This window comes from Lolium rigidum, chromosome 4, assembly GCF_022539505.1.
Source record: "Lolium rigidum isolate FL_2022 chromosome 4, APGP_CSIRO_Lrig_0.1, whole genome shotgun sequence".
Lineage (NCBI taxonomy): Eukaryota > Viridiplantae > Streptophyta > Magnoliopsida > Poales > Poaceae > Lolium > Lolium rigidum.
The window spans coordinates 152,182,814-152,198,414 of NC_061511.1; the positions used below are offsets into that span (position 1 = coordinate 152,182,814).

At 45.3% G+C, this 15,601-nt stretch overlaps 1 protein-coding gene and 1 long non-coding RNA gene across 2 annotated transcripts; both read right to left on the minus strand.

Annotated features, from left to right (window-relative positions):
• Positions 1–1,651: 1,651 nt before the first annotated feature.
• Positions 1,652–15,358, minus strand: LOC124647648. Its single transcript, XM_047187556.1, has 14 exons — positions 15,060–15,358; positions 11,246–11,368; positions 10,954–11,070; positions 10,654–10,737; positions 9,915–10,211; positions 9,278–9,383; positions 8,972–9,176; positions 8,745–8,871; positions 4,003–4,116; positions 3,715–3,798; positions 2,980–3,276; positions 2,336–2,441; positions 2,030–2,234; positions 1,652–1,929 (listed from the first exon to the last, which is right to left on the minus strand). The coding sequence occupies exons 1-14, from the start codon at positions 15,356–15,358 to the stop codon at positions 1,802–1,804; spliced, it is 2,292 nt and encodes a 763-aa protein (XP_047043512.1). The 3' UTR covers positions 1,652–1,801.
• Positions 3,208–4,100, minus strand: LOC124708625. Its single transcript, XR_007005228.1, has 3 exons — positions 4,003–4,100; positions 3,715–3,798; positions 3,208–3,276 (listed from the first exon to the last, which is right to left on the minus strand). It is a non-coding gene; the product is annotated as an uncharacterized LOC124708625 (long non-coding RNA).
• Positions 15,359–15,601: the final 243 nt, after the last annotated feature.

Here is a 15,601-nt window from a genome sequence, read left to right on the forward strand (position 1 = left end):
TAGTGTGGTTCGTGAAGGTCGTGGGGCGCAACCGACGTCCGAGTCGGCACAATCATGATCCAAAAACCCAGAATGAAATGGTTGTGTTAACGCGTCCGTTATTGACTCGTAATTAATCACACGATTAATTTCTGGGATAGCAAAAAGATAAGTTCGGCTTGGCCAAGATTCGAGCCAAGCTAGGCGGACGGTGGAGGAGGAGGAGTGCGCGAGGGCTCTCTCTTCTCACTCACTTATAAGGACTAGAACAACCCATCTTATATACTATTTCAACTCTCCCTCAACTAGCAATGCGAGACTAAACTTTAATCTTGCCAGATCCACATGGGCCAAGAGAATTTCAGAATTTGTATTAGGATATGGGCTAAGGCCCAAGGCCAAATTCTAGCACACATAGCTTATAAATTAGTTCACCTGAGGGAAAACTGTTCCTTGCCAATTGCTATGTGTTTTTTTATAATCTGCATGGTTTTGGTGAGTGGAAAGTTATTATCTTGGCAAATTTTATGATGAAGAGATTTAACCGAAAATCTACCCAAAGGTTCAAGAGCCCAAGTAACCCAGTCCAAACCCTCAGCAAACCCCACGGTGTCTGGTCTCTGTCGCCGAAGGTGCGACGGGAACTAACCGCCATCCCTCGTTAGTATAAGCGTTCACCACTAGAATTTACGAATTTGATGAGATTTTGAAGAGGCCAGGGTAGCCATCAAGTTGAAACTGCAGAATTTAGCCTCGTCCGTATAAGCAGATCCTTTCTCCCGAGCCCAACATAAATTTAGGCTCCAAGTTGAAACAGATTTTTGATTTTATGGATGCTGTGTCAGAATTAGGAACCTCCCACGGAAGGAGACTCCTACATATTTAACTCGAATAAGACGCAGTCGCAGAGAGTTACTGTTATCCTCTAAAAATCATTCGCCAAATCCACTTGACATGAAAGCAATGCTGCCATCCGACGTTCGCGGTAAAATCCAAGGATCGCGTTCGCTTCGTAAGACTAAGTTGCTAAACGTCCGCTCAGTATAATTTCACAAAAACTTTGGCTTCCAGAAAACACCAACACGCTCAACCGGTGCTGCCTCCTCGCCCATGTTTTCCAGCCTTACGTCCCGAGCAGTGCGTGAGAATGAGCGGGACGGTACGTGCATGAACATTGGATTATAATCCTCGATCATTCGCAATTCAGTCTCTCCAAAAGCAGGGGCACGCGCGCGAAAAGCTCAGAGATTCAACGAACATCTGTGGCCGTGTGCGTGCGTGCGCCACGCCACGCCAGGATGAATCGACCCACCAGAAGTAGAACAAGTTCGGGTCAGGGGGCGATGTCAGGCCGAGGTAAGTGGCGGCGATGGTAAACAGGGCGACGACGGTGATAAATGTAACATTGAGCTAACAACACAGAATATAAAAACCATTCTTGATAAATGTAACATTGAGCTAACAACACAGAATATAAAAACCGCTCTTGATAAAGTTTAGGCACAGCTCGCCTGATGCCGTTCTTGTCTTCTTGATAACAACTGCTGAAAATAAAACACAACCCTGTTGCTTTTCCTTTTGAAACTACCCCGATGCTGATAAAGGATCTGAACTTGCCGAATCATCGCGGAGCTAGCTGATGTCAGAACCATTTTTCACGCAACTTTTGAAATAAATTAAGTGCTTCAGCGCATAAACAGTAGCATCACATAGAATCTCAGTATCAGGGGCCCATAACAGAATATTTCTGATTCAACAACTGAAACAAATTGTCATCTGGTGTCTAAGACTACTAGGTTCAGAACAATCATGCTAAGTCCGTTCAAGAACTATCACTGTCGTCCTCATACATGAAAGGGAACACAGTATCGGCCAAACCCCGTTCATATCCACCCGTAGCTGGATGCTGCAGATCATCCATTTCCTGGTTATGGCAAGCATTGCACCGACCTGAACGAAACCAACACAACCAAAACTGTTATCAGAAAACAACAACGTTTGCGCAACTCAATTCCCTACTTTGCTCACGAAAGACAAGGATTATTGGTACCATTTTCATTTTGTTCAAGAGGACAGCAAAAGTAGTATGTTCTTCCGAATATCTCTTTCACTTCAGCGAAGAACAGCGCCACTCTCGAATCACTTGAACTAGGGTCTGTAATCTTGACAAAGAAGTTGAAGTGATGGAAGATTTTGCTATAATGTTCCACATGAAAACATTGGTGGCCTAGTTTCTCAAACTGGCAGTCAAGTCCCTAAAACGAGATAAAAACATCCTTGTTAGTACAAAATCTTTGGTCGCTTTCTTGCAGGTTTGTAACAATCAAAATAGTCAGAGCACGCCGTACACACACACCTTGAGATTAGAACTTCTCTCCTTGTATTCATCAAATGCCAGCATCACCTCCTTCTTCATCCAGTTTTTTCCATTTTGAATGATCTCTTCCTTAGAAACTCCACGCCTATATTTTGCATAGCAAATTCAAAATTGCATTTTTTCGATCAACATCTATATGTAGACAAATCGACATGCATGCGTGAATGGAATGTTATCGATAGTTTCTGCTATTTTTCTAAGACATACAGATGATAAAAAAAAAATTCTGAAAACACAAAGGTAAGATACTATAACACAAACGAGGAGGTATTTGCTGGCAGTGGTCAATGGGCAATCTCAGTTGTCAGCCAGTTGGCAATCAGACCAAGCAGCATGTGGTGACCTTCCAGTAACCCACTTATACAACTTTAGTGATATGAATTTGCAGCTCCAGGATTTAGGAACTTTACACTTTCATTCTATGCAAACCCAAACATTAAATTACTGAAAGGAAACCTTCTTGTTCCATCTTGTGTATGACCATACAAGATAAATTTCTCATGATGTACAAAGGAAATATATATACTACAGCCATATTCATAAATTATCAGTGGTCCAAAATGACAGTGCTTAGAGAAAAACTAAACCAATGCCGGATATCAGCAAGAGAAAGGACGTTTTACCTTGGTTGTCGACGTAGTAAATGCTGCGGTGATGGTTCAGCACTTGAAGCCTGTTCTGTTGCCTGAAGTGACTGGGATTCTGAACCAGCTGGTGAAGGTAGACGCCATGTGGGAGGTAACCTATTAGCAAAGTAGGGAGCTCGAGCTTTTATATCGGCACGCTTAGCAGCTGAAAACTTTTCAAATTCAGCAGCTAGAGTGGCCTGCTCAGCAGCAAAAATTTTATCCATCCCTTCGCTTATAGTGTCGCTCGTATGCGCTTCCAAGTACTCCTCTAATTTTTGCAGCTCCTTCTCCCTAAAGAAAAAACATGCCCACATAGATCAAATAAATAAGCAAATAAATCAGAGGTCAACCTGATGCTAAGCTAGTAAATTTACACCTCCAAACCAAAGCAAAATTACTGTAAATGAACAAAAAAAATTGTTTGGCTGCTTGTTTGCTGGTGGTGTTATGATCTAGAACATTACTCCGTGCTTTATGGATCTATACCTAACTAGCTACATAACGATGGCACTTACCCAAAAATGTGAATGGGTAATGGCATGCAGCTTGCATTTTGTGGTGCTGCACCCCAGTAATGACATGCAGCTAGCCTACTTTCTTTTACCATTTGGTTCATGTATAAGCAGATAAAAGTTTTAGTGCTTTGAGACTTATTGCGACACTGATGCAACTAAGACTTAGCAGAGAATAATACAGCTCAATATTAAGCAGAACAAAAATTATACGTACAAATCAAAATCTGACTCTTCATCGGGGTTGTCCTCCACAGTTTCAGACTCGGAGTCACTGCTGTCAGTATAAGGCAAATTGCACCTAGAACAACAAATATTCACACAAACAGTGGTTATTCTAATGCTTAGCTATCTAGCATTCAATTTTACATAAATAATCTTCAACTACTTCTATGAATTTGATGAATTGAACAAATCCAACGATGCGCAAAACATACTCAAAGAGTTATATGGGTTATAATAAGTATCGATTTCAACAAATCATATTCATAACCAGGTTACATACCAATAGGGTGACTGAAGTGGAAGCAGTTCACTCAGTGCTGGCTCCTTGTATTCAGGCAGATCTGTAACTATAGGCCCCTCACTGCTGCTAACCTCCCGAGTACACTCCTCGACCCTGATCGGAACATGTTAGTCACCGCATGTGCAGGTATCAGAAATTTAGGATCTATATATAGCTCATTACCGTTGGTTGTCGGATGCGCCCGAGGGAGATGATCTTTGATCCATAGTATAAGTACTGTCTCTCGCCAGTCAGGAAGCAGGACGGGTGCAATCGTCGGCAGTACAAGACTGACGACGAGACCTATCTCGGCTATTCGATCTTTTTTTTTGCGAGCGAAACCTTGGCTAATATATACTCCTACTAGCTATATGTGCTGTCAAAAAAAAACCCTCCTACTATACGAATCGGCGAGAGACCAGAATCCGATCTGGTGTCCATGGACGGAACACGAACAATATCGTAATGGAAACAGGTCTTCTTTCCGTTGACGAGTACGATCAGATTAGGTAGCTAGCCCATCTGACCCTTGCCGTGATTGCTGTGGCTAGCTATTTGGTTGATAACCTAGCCGGCAGTTAGATACAATCATGACCCACTATCATGTCACGTGCATGTTGTTCGATCAGATTAGGAGGTTTGTTCGTGCTACGAGGTTGACGGTTGACTTTCTTTTGTGCAGCTTTGCTGTCGGAGGCGACTCGGTTCCAACGGCGGATGAGAATAGCTTATTATTAATTGCGGACTTTTCGGTGGAGGAGGAGATCGACGCCGATGTACCTACATAGCTAGGGTTCAGAATGGAGCGAATGGCGGGGAACGGTGATTAGGGTTACAGAAGCCGGGGGACGGATGTTCCATGAGAGGAGCACGAACCTCTACTATGAAGCTTGGCGCCGCCGTTCTCCGGTGGGCGAAGGGAAATCGTCGGCGGCGGCGGTTGAATCCCCCAGCGCCGCTCGCTTCCTCCACCACCTCGCGCGAGAGCGTGATTAAGGCGTCGCGGCGCGGCGCAGTAATGAGGTCGGGTGCGCTGCGGTCCGGAGCGACGCGGTCGGATAAGACGCCGACGTGGCGGGCCGTGAACGGTTCGATCAAAACGATCCAACAAGCGTCGAGTGGGAGGATCGGAGCGCCGTTCTCCCGGGGGAACACCAGCGTTTTCCTTAGTATAAGCGTTCACCACTAGAATTTACGAATTTGATGAGATTTTGAAGAGGCCAGGGTAGCCATCAAGTTGAAACAGAATTTAGCCTCGTCCGTGTAAGCAGATCCTTTCTCCCGAGCCCAACATAAATTTAGCCTCCAAGTTGAAACAGATTTTTGATTTTCTGGATGCTGTGTCAGAATTAGGAACCTCCCACGGAAGGAGACTCCTACATATTTAGCTCGAATAAGACGCAGTCGCTGAGAGTTACTGTTATCCTCTAAAATCATTCGCCAAATCCACTTGACATGAAAGCAATGCTGCCATCCGCCGTTCTCGGTAAAATCCAAGGATCGCGTTCGCTTCGTAAGACTAAGTTGCTAAACGTCCGCTTATTATAATTTCACAAAAACTTTGGCTTCCAGAAAACACCAACACGCTCAACCGGTGCTGCTTCCTCGCCCATGTTTTCCAGCCTTACGTCCCGAGCAGTGCGTGAGAATGAGCGGGACGGAACGTGCATGAACATTGGACTATTCCCCATTAGCAATTCAGTCTCTCCAAAAGCAGGGGCACGCGCGCGAAAAGCTCAGAGATTCAACGAACATCTGTGGCCGTGTGTGCGTGCGTGCGCCACGCCAGGATGAATCGACCCACCTGAAGTAGAACAAGTTTGGGTCAGGGGGCGATGTCAGGCCGAGGTAAGTGGCGGCGATGGTAACAGGGTGACGACTGTAGTAAATGTAAGAGCATCTCCACTCGTCCCCCCGACGAGGCACCCGAGCGACGTTTTTTCCATCCGGACGGCGAAATTCGGCCCAGTCGCGCCCCCGGTTCCTCGTTTTCGTCCGGATTTGGCCCTTAATCCATCCGGCGAGCCCACGCCACCCCCGGCCCCCCGGCGCGCTCGGGGACTCCGGACGAAAGATTTTGGCGCGAAACGGCGTGTGGACCCGCGTAGTCGGCGACCGGAAAACCAAATCCTGTCGATTTTCCCTCCAATTTGCTTGCATATCCCCATTCCCTCCAATTTGCTTGCATATCCCCATTCTCTCCCGCCGAAATCCCCCAATCTCCTCGTCTTCCGGCTCCGAGTTCCTGGCGGCGTCTTCTCGTCCACCACCACTCTCCTCCTCGTCTTCTCGTCCACCACAATGCCGCCGAAGGCGCCGGCGAGGAAGATGCGGGCGAAGAAGACGAAGCCGCCGGGCATGTCGAACGCCGCGTGGGCGGCGGACGAGAAACGGCGCGAGGTGGAAACAAGCGCCAGGGCGGAGAGGGTGAAAAGAGCCGCCGCCAAGAGGTCGGCGGAGGCGGCCCAGGACGAACAAGCGAGGCTGATCAGCATGGCCTATAGCGGCGGCATGTTCCCCGGCCAATGGCCGACGCAAGGTACAACAAGTTCCCCGTCTTCCTTCTCGCCTTCGCCGTACTCGCCGTCGCCGACCGCCGTGTTCCAAGAGGGCGCCTACGTCCAACCGTCCAAGCCCACACCGTCGCCGCCCGAGCTTGACGTCGGCGGCGGCGGCCTGTTCGAGGGCACCTCGCCGGCCCTGCGACGAGGGCCGCTCCCGTTCGGTGCGATGGCGGCGCCGAACGAAGAGGAGATCCACGAGATGATCACCTCCGGCTCCGCCGCCGCCGCTGCGAGCCCGGGGTTCTTCATGACCGCCGCCGCTGTGTGCCCGGGGTTCTTCACGCAAGAGGAGACGAGGGCGACGGCAGCTGTGGCGGCGCGCAACGAGCATCGGGAGGATGTTGCCGACGGAAGCCAAGCCGTCGAAGAAGAAGGCGAGGAAGAAGAAGAGCCAACCGAAGCCGCCGCCAACCTCGTCGAAGGGGAAGAAGAAGAGGAAGAAGGACTCGCCGCCTGCCGAACCGCGTATCAAATGGACGCCGAAGGAAGAGGAGTGCCTCGCCGAAGCTTGGATGACCGTGTCCACGAACGGCATAATCGGGGCCAATCGGTCGTTCGACACATACCGGTTTCGAGTGAGGCAGGCGTACGAGGAACGCAAGCTCGTCGATCCCTACTTCAACAAGACGAACATGAACGTGTACCGGGGAGACAAGGCAATGGCCACCCATTGGGGGATCATGCGGACGGCGTGCAGCAAATGGCACGGCGTACAGGAGGAGATCGACAAACGGCCGATCAGCGGCCACGACTTGGAGCAAAGGGTATGCTCCGCCGGCCCTACACCACCGAGGTACATCGTCGTTAGCTGACCCGTATCGCCGTGCTCTTTTTTCCCCAGCTGCGCCGAGCTTTGGACATGTACACGGACGACACCGGCCTGCAGTTCAAGTTCCTCAACGTCTACGCCCGCCTCGAGAAGTGCGAGAAGTGGAAGGAAGTTCGCACGTCCCTCTCGAAAAGCAAGACCGAGCAGTACAACCCCGACGCTCCGGCGTCTTGCGCGGCGGAAGGGCGCCCTGAGCTCGGCCAGAAGAAGCAGAAAGAGCTCAAACGGACGGACAATCCCGCCGACAGGATGCAGGCGTCGATCGACAAGTGCTGGGCCGACTTGAGATCACACGCCGACGGGAGGAACGACAAGTTCGACGGCAGGTGGCGGGAGATGCTCGCCAACCAAGGCGCCCGGATCGCCCTGCTGAAGACGACGGTGGCGGCGAAGAAGAGGAACACCGACTTGGCGTTCCTCATGGGCGGCGGCGACATGGAACTGATGGACGAGGAGACGAGGAATTGGTACCAGGGCCACTGCAACGACATCCTCCGAGCCACTACGTCGTCTCCGCCGGCTCCTACCTCGTCTACCTCACCATCTACCTCATCGACTGCGGCTGCTTCGACGTCCACTGCCGCTGCTTCATCGTCGCCCGCCGCAGCCGCTTCGGCCACGGCGTGTGAGGAAACTGGTCCGTCGGACACCGCCGTGCCGGCCGGGACTGCCGACGAGCCTCGTCTCCGTGTAATTTCCCTCCGATCGCCGATCTGTGGCTGATCCTTTTGCTCCTTTTGTCGATCAACTGGCCCTACTTGTAGCGCGGGACGGCGATTTGTTTGAATTTAAACTCTATCCGCCGAACTCCGGGTGGACGACTGGAAATATGGTACTCCCCACGCCTTAATTTCGTCCAATCCGGCGGTAGTTTCGTCCGGATTTGGGCGTGGGGAGCGCCAACGAGTGGGGATGCTCTAACATTGAGCTAGCAACACAGAATATAAAAACCATTCTTGATAAATGTAACATTGAGCTAACAACACAGAATATAAAAACCGTTCTTGATAAAGTTTAGGCACAGCTCGCCTGATACCGTTCTTGTCTTGATAACAAGACAATTTTGCTTGCTGAAAATAAAAGACAGCCCTGTTGCTTTTCTTTTTGAAACTACCTCGATGCTGATAAAGGATCTGAACTTGGCGAATCATCGCGGAGCTAGCTGATGTCAGAACCATTTTTCACGCAACTTTTGAAATAAATGAAGTGCTTCAGCGCATAAACAGTAGCATCACATAGAATCTCAGTATCAGGGGCCCATAACAGAATATTTCTGATTCAACAACTGAAACAAATTGTCATCTGGTGTCTAAGATTACTAGGTTCAGAACAATCATGCTAAGTCCGTTCAAGAACTATCACTGTCGTCCTCATACATGAAAGGGAACACAGTATCGGTCAAACCCCGTTCATATCCACCCGTAGCTGGATGCTGCAGATCATCCATTTCCTGGTTATGGCAAGCATTGCACCGACCTGAACGAAACCAACACAACCAAAACTGTTATCAGAAAACAACAACGTTTGCGCAACTGAATTCCCTACTTTGATCGCGAAAGACAAGGATTATTGGTACCATTTTCATTTTGTTCAAGAGGACAGCAAAAGTAGTATGTTCTTCCAAATATCTCTTTCACTTCAGCGAAGAACAGCGCCACTCTCGAATCACTTGAACTAGGGTCTGTAATCTTGACAAAGAAGTTGAAGTGGTGGAAGATTTTGCTATAATGTTCCACATGAAAACATTGGTGGCCTAGTTTCTCAAACTGGCAGTCAAGTCCCTAAAATGAGATAAAAACATCCTTGTTAGTACAAAATCTTTGGTCGCTTTCTTGCAGGTTTGTAACAATCAAAATATTCAGAGCACGCCGTACGCACACACCTTGAGATTAGAACTTCTCTCCTTGTATTCATCAAATGCCAGCATCACCTCCTTCTTCATCCAGTTTTTCCCATTTTGAATGATCTCTTCCTTAGAAACTCCACGCCTATATTTTGCACAGCAAATTCAAAATTGCATTTTTTCGATCAACATCAATATATAGACAAATCGACATGCATGCGTGAATGTTATCGACAGTTTCTGCTATTTTTCTAAGAAATACAGATGATTTTTTTTTTCTGAAAACACAAAGGTAAGATACTATAACACAAAGGAGGAGGTAATTGCTGGCAGTAAGTCAACGGGCAATCTCAGCAATCAGCCAGTTGGCAATCAGACCAAGCAGCATGTGGTGAGCTTCCAGTAACCCACTTATACAACTTTAGTGATATGAACCTGCAGCTCCAGGATTTATGAACTTTACACTTTCATTCTATGCAAACCCAAACATTAAATTACTGAAAGGAAACCTTGTTATTCCATCTTGTGTATGACCATACAAGATAAATTTCTCATGATGTACAAAGGAAATATATATACTACAGCCATATTCATAAATTTTCAGTGGTACAAAATGACAGTGCATAGAGAAAAACTAAACCAATGCCGGATATCAGCAAGAGAAAGGACGTTTTACCTTGGTTGTCGACGTAGTAAATGCTGCGGTGATGGTTCAGCACTTGAAGCCTGTTCTGTTGCCTGAAGTGACTGGGCTTCTGAACCAGCTGGTGAAGGTAGACGCCATGTGGGAGGTAACCTATTAGCAAAGTAGGGAGCTCGAGCAGTTATATCGGCACGCTTAGCAGCTGAAAACTTTTCAAATTCGGCAGCTAGAGTGGCCCGCTCAGCAGCTAAAATCTTATCCATCCCTTCGCTTATAGTGTCGCTCGTATGCGCTTCCAAGTACTCCTCTAATTTTTGCAGCTCCTTCTCCCTAAAGAAAAAACATGCCAACATAGATCAAATAAATAAGCAAATAAATCAGAGGTCAACCTGATACTAAGCTAGTGAATTTACACCTCCAAACCAAAGCAAAATTACTATAAATGAACAAAAAAAAAATTGTTTGGCTGCTTGTTTGCTGGCGGTGTTATGATCTAGAACATTACTCTGTGCTTTATGGGTCTATACCTAACTAGCTACATAATGATGACACTTACCAAAAATGTGAATGGGTAATGGCATGCAACTTGCATTTTGTGGTGCTGCACCCCAGTAATGACATGCAGCTAGCCTACTTCCTTTTACCATTTGGTTCATGTATAAACAGAAAGTTTTAGTGCTTTGGGACTTCTTGCAACACTAATGCAAGTAAGACTTAACAGAGAATAATACAGCTCAATATTAAGAAGAAGAAGAAGAAAAAGCATACGTACAAATCGAAATCTGACTCTTCATCGGGGTTGCCCTCCACAGTTTCAGACTCGGAGTCACTGCTGTCAGTATAAGGCAAATTGCACCTAGAACAACAAATATCCACACAACCAGTGGTTATTCTAATGCTTAGCTATCTAGCATTCAATTTTACATAAATAATCTTCAACTACTTCTATGAAGTTGATGAATTGAACAAATCCAACGATGTGCAAAACATACCAAAGAGTGCTATGGGTAAGTATCGATTTCAACAAATCAAAATCATAACGAGGTTAATATAGAAGTAGTTATGATCATACCAATAGGGTGACTGAAGTTTAGGAGACAGTTCATTCAATGCTGCCTCCTTGAATTCAGGCAGATCTGTAATTATAGGCCCCTCACTGCTGCTAACCTCTCGAGCACACTCCTCAGCCCTGATCAGAACATGTTAGTCACTGCATATACAGTTATCAGAAATTTAGGACATAATGTTTTTTTTGCAAGTATCAGAAATTTAGGACAGTGTAAATAAAAGCCAAAACACATCTAATTTGAACTTCTGAAGGAATAGGGAGACAGACAACACCTGAAATAGCTAAGAACACTTACGGTATCTTGTTTGGTGATAGTTCTCGTCCGCGTCTGCTTCTAGATACCCTTGGCCGATTTGAATATAGAACACTTTGTCGAACATGAATTGTGGTTCCACCTCCTGGATTTGTAGCTGACCTCCTGAGGTTGGAAGATTTGAAGTTACATCTTACTAACAGAAACTAGAAAGAGACTTTCCTCCCGCTCAAGGCATAAAGTGGATTTCAAAATAAACTATTTTTCAGTTGAAAAGGTAACTATACACCCAAGGTTATGCTATGCATGATGAATCTGCGTTACGTAGTATTGAAGAAGTGAAGATACCTCTGTATCGCAAAATAAACCGTGATTACTGGAAATGAAAGGCCAGCTCATGTCACCGCTTATGTGTTGGCGGTGTCACAAATTATACCCTAGACCACTATTTTGTGCTTTCATGGGTTTATATTTAAATAAATACATTGTAATATCAGTTGATCAAATCGCAACAGTTTACTCCAGAATGTTTTGCCATTTGTGGTGCGTTGACATGCTTGTTGTTTCCATTTCTGGTTATTCAATCCATACATATAGTTAATTACATGTAAATTTCAGTGCCTGAGGCTTCTTCCTATATTGATGCACTAAAGACTTGCAATTAGAAACGACATACAATACAATTGGGAGTTAACAGGCAGCAAAATCATGCTAGCACGGCGTTCAGGCTGTCCTAATGTTTCTATGAACATGCCACAGATTAGCTCAAGCAATTAGTGAGAGATGGTAGACCCACTCCACAAAGAAGAATTGGACTCTCATAGGTGGAACTATGGTGTGGTCGCGGTAATTCCAACAACCAATGATACTAAAGGGGAATATAGAGCTTCTGAATTATACACAAGTAGAGGCATCCTGAGTAAATGATTGTCCCTTGATGTTGTGGCGTAAGTATTAGAAGCCAATACTAGAATCCAGGAAGATAACTACTCAAGTAATTCCATGTTTTACTCAGGATGCCTTAGTGCAGCATGTTGGAACGAGGATTAGCTTTTCTGACATTTAGAGGAAGCTTCTGAATTATACACAAGTAGAGCTGAACGACAGTGGTGATAAGGTGAAGTAGCAATTGCAGAGCAACAAAGTTTTTTTCACAAGAATCTTTGTCGGATGTTAATTTCTGGTGCGGTGATCGATGCAGGAATGCAGGATGATTGGAATTTGGAAGTTCAGAATTTCTTTGAAAATTAAGCACTTCATCTGGTTGCTAAGATCAAACTCACTTGGCAGAGCATCTATCTATTAGAAGCTGGTAAGGCGGTATTCATTGCATATTATCTGGAGTGGAAGAAAGATGATGTAGCTACTGCAGACCAGCTTGAACTGAATTAAGAACAATCCACCATATGGTTCTCATTCTCGAACATGATTTCATACTCCACGAGACAAATCTATTACTCAAAATCATTATAAAAGGGTGTATAAATCATCAAATATGTACACAGTCTAAGAACAAAGCCTTTTGGCCATAGCAAGTTGAAATCTCATTATTTTTCCTAGTATTTTTCCTACCCATTAGAATCCTACTATTGACTGGTGCTTATGCAGGTCCCTGTTAGGTATGCCCAAACCACCTTAGTCGGTGTTGGACAAGATTCTCTTCAGTCGGTGCCACCCCTACCCTAACACGTTTACCTCGTTCCTAATTCGGTCCTTTCTTGTATGGCCACACATCCACCACAGCATGCACATCTCTGTGACACCCATTTGTTGGATGTGTTATCGTTTAGTGGGCCAACATTTTGCTCCAGCATTGCGGTTCTCAGAGACACATCTAAAAAACATTTCCCTGTTCAAGAAACAAAGAATTTCTAGGTACACCTATCATATAAAACTGGGCTACGTATATCATAGATCCAAGATCTCCCTTTATCACCGGACTACTTGTATGGTATTCATTAGGAGATCAATACAGTAATCAAATGCAAGTCAATTGACCTTAATCATAGCTAATCTCATGGAAATTAAGAAAGGATGCAGCAAGAGAGCCCACTGGTGCTCTTTAAGAGGTAGAGTTCAGGGTTTTGGTCTCTAATCCAATGCTCTGAAGCTTTTGTTTTCTAATGTATTTTATGCATACTTGCTGTCTTCCAGTAGCTCTATTGGCATGCGAAGTAATGGCTGATCCCCTCCTAAAATTGAACTATTTATACTGAAATATTTGCTCCACTTTTTACTTTCCCAAAAAGAACAACTACAATCCCTTTGAGCTGCACCGAGTTTTTACCAGCGAAAAATGACCCTATTATTTATATTCGTTTTGCCATGGAGGAACAACAGAGCTAGCATATATAGTTGATAGAAGTGAAAATATTCCCCACAATGGCTGCAATTTGCAACTTGTACTCATCAGAATGCAGTTAACACAATTAGAATTAGGTGCATGCAATGCTCTTTTAGCTTTATGCTTGAATTGGTGAACATACTAATATCAGATGACGCAGTGCTGGTTTAACTCAGAGGTTGTAATTTGCAGCATTTCAAGTAGGTATAAAGAACCATGACTTTAAAAGACAGTCAGGTTTCCACTGAACAAGCATTTTCTAACTAACAAGCGCATTCATTAATTCAATTTAAACATTAGTTGGATCGTTTTGTTTATGACTAGTATCATTTCAGTTGATGTCTCTCATTTCCATGACAATGCTGATTGTTATTATGTATGATTGAGTATAACAGCTCTTCATCCTTTGAGTTGATTGTACTCCCTCCAGCCACAAATACTTGTCGCTGATTCGTATGTATCTAGAGTGTCTATTCACTCGTATCAGCGACAAGTAATATGGATCAGAGGGAGTAGCTTTTTTATGTATGTATTCGTTGACACCACTGAGTATTTACTATATTCTTACACGAGGCCATCTGGTTATATGTTTTTACTAATTACAGGAAGAGCCTAGCAATGCCGTATGGACATTAAACAATGTTACATAAAAATTGCTTCTGTAATTCTCAGTACAGATGTATTTAAAGGAGAAGTTTAATATATAACTGAAGAACTTGTGATTACGAGACTAATGCATGTAGAGAAAGAGTAAGAAATTAAGAATATGATACCCTTAACAAAATGTACACACAGAGTTACGGAATTAAGATGATTATTAGTAGCTTGTTCGGATACATAAATTGCAATTTTGCAAGGTGCCTCCTTTTCTTGGAAATTGGGATGCACATGGTCTCAAATGGAAGCTGTAGCTTTTTATACGATACAGAAATTGGTGTCAGATAAAGAAATTGGAAATTTGCAAGCTCCCTCTTTTTCTTGGAATGCACACGGTCCCAAATGGAATCGATAACATTTTACACGGTACTGTCAAATGGTTATGGTACTATCCCTAATACAAAAGAGTTGGTTCCTCTGCTCACGACATGAGTGGCCATTATATCAGAAAGTACACATGACAATTTTGAAGTAGCTAACCTAGTTTGTGTGGTCCTCAGACAAAATTTGGTTTGTCACAAAGAGATTTGACAAGTAGAGTGACATACGATAACAGGATCCGTAATATGGCAGATTGGTCACTAATTAATTCATAGTGCTACAATTATCAGAAGGAAGTTTGAACAACATCCAAACTAGTTCCGTCAGTACAAGAACACTTGGAATCTGTGGTTCTAATCGCAATTTCCATCAAATTTTCAATTTTTAGGGAAGAAATGTTAAATCTGTGGTTCTACTCGCAGTTCCCATCAAAGTTTCACTTTTTAGGGGTCGGAGTATTTTTTTATTGGCAATAAGCGCTGCGCACATGGGAAGAGATTGCCAGATTGGCATAGAGACGTGGCGAAAGCTTACTCAGTTGGACGGGAAGAGGACGGCTCGGGATGAGAACTGCGCCCGCGGACTAGCTCGCCATGCCCTTCCCCCTCGTCGACGGGATCATAGCCTAGCTCACGGCTACGGGCGACACCCATGACGCGTGGACGATCTTGGGCGGCGGCTCTCTGGCGACGGCGCTGGGGAGCGCTCTGCGCAGCGGCACGGCGCTCTTCCTCGGCTCTCTGGCGACGGAGCTCGTCGGTCGATCCCGGGGACCGCCGTATTTCGAATTCCCCAGTCACTGGATTACGGAACACATACTCATCGTCGTCCATGGCGACTGCACCCGGTGGCGGAGAGGAACCAGAGACCGGTTGTACTGTACTAGATTTTTCTTAGTTTGGGGAATCTTGGTTCGGGTGTCTCCCAGAGACCAGGTTTAGAACTGGATGGAAACGGTTCCACCAACATTTCAGCTCGATGGGAAGACCTGGACTGTTAATGTGTGTGATCGCACGGTCTAGGACGACAAAGTGCTGTTAAAGGCTGGTGGTTGAGTTATACTGTTTTTTTTTAGT

What these genes read in the sequence shown, in the direction of transcription:
- LOC124647648 (XM_047187556.1), bottom strand. Translation starts at nt 15,358, where the DNA reads ATGGACGACGATGAGTATGTGTTCCGTAATCCAGTGACTGGGGAATTC. An exon ending in TCTTGAACAAAATGAAAATG is followed by an intron (nt 8,872 to 8,971) that starts GTACCAATAATC and finishes GGTTTCGTTCAG; the next exon opens with GTCGGTGCAATGCTTGCCAT. An exon ending in GACGACAGTGATAGTTCTTG is followed by an intron (nt 4,117 to 8,744) that starts AACGGACTTAGC and finishes TGTTCCGATCAG; the next exon opens with GGTCGAGGAGTGTACTCGGG.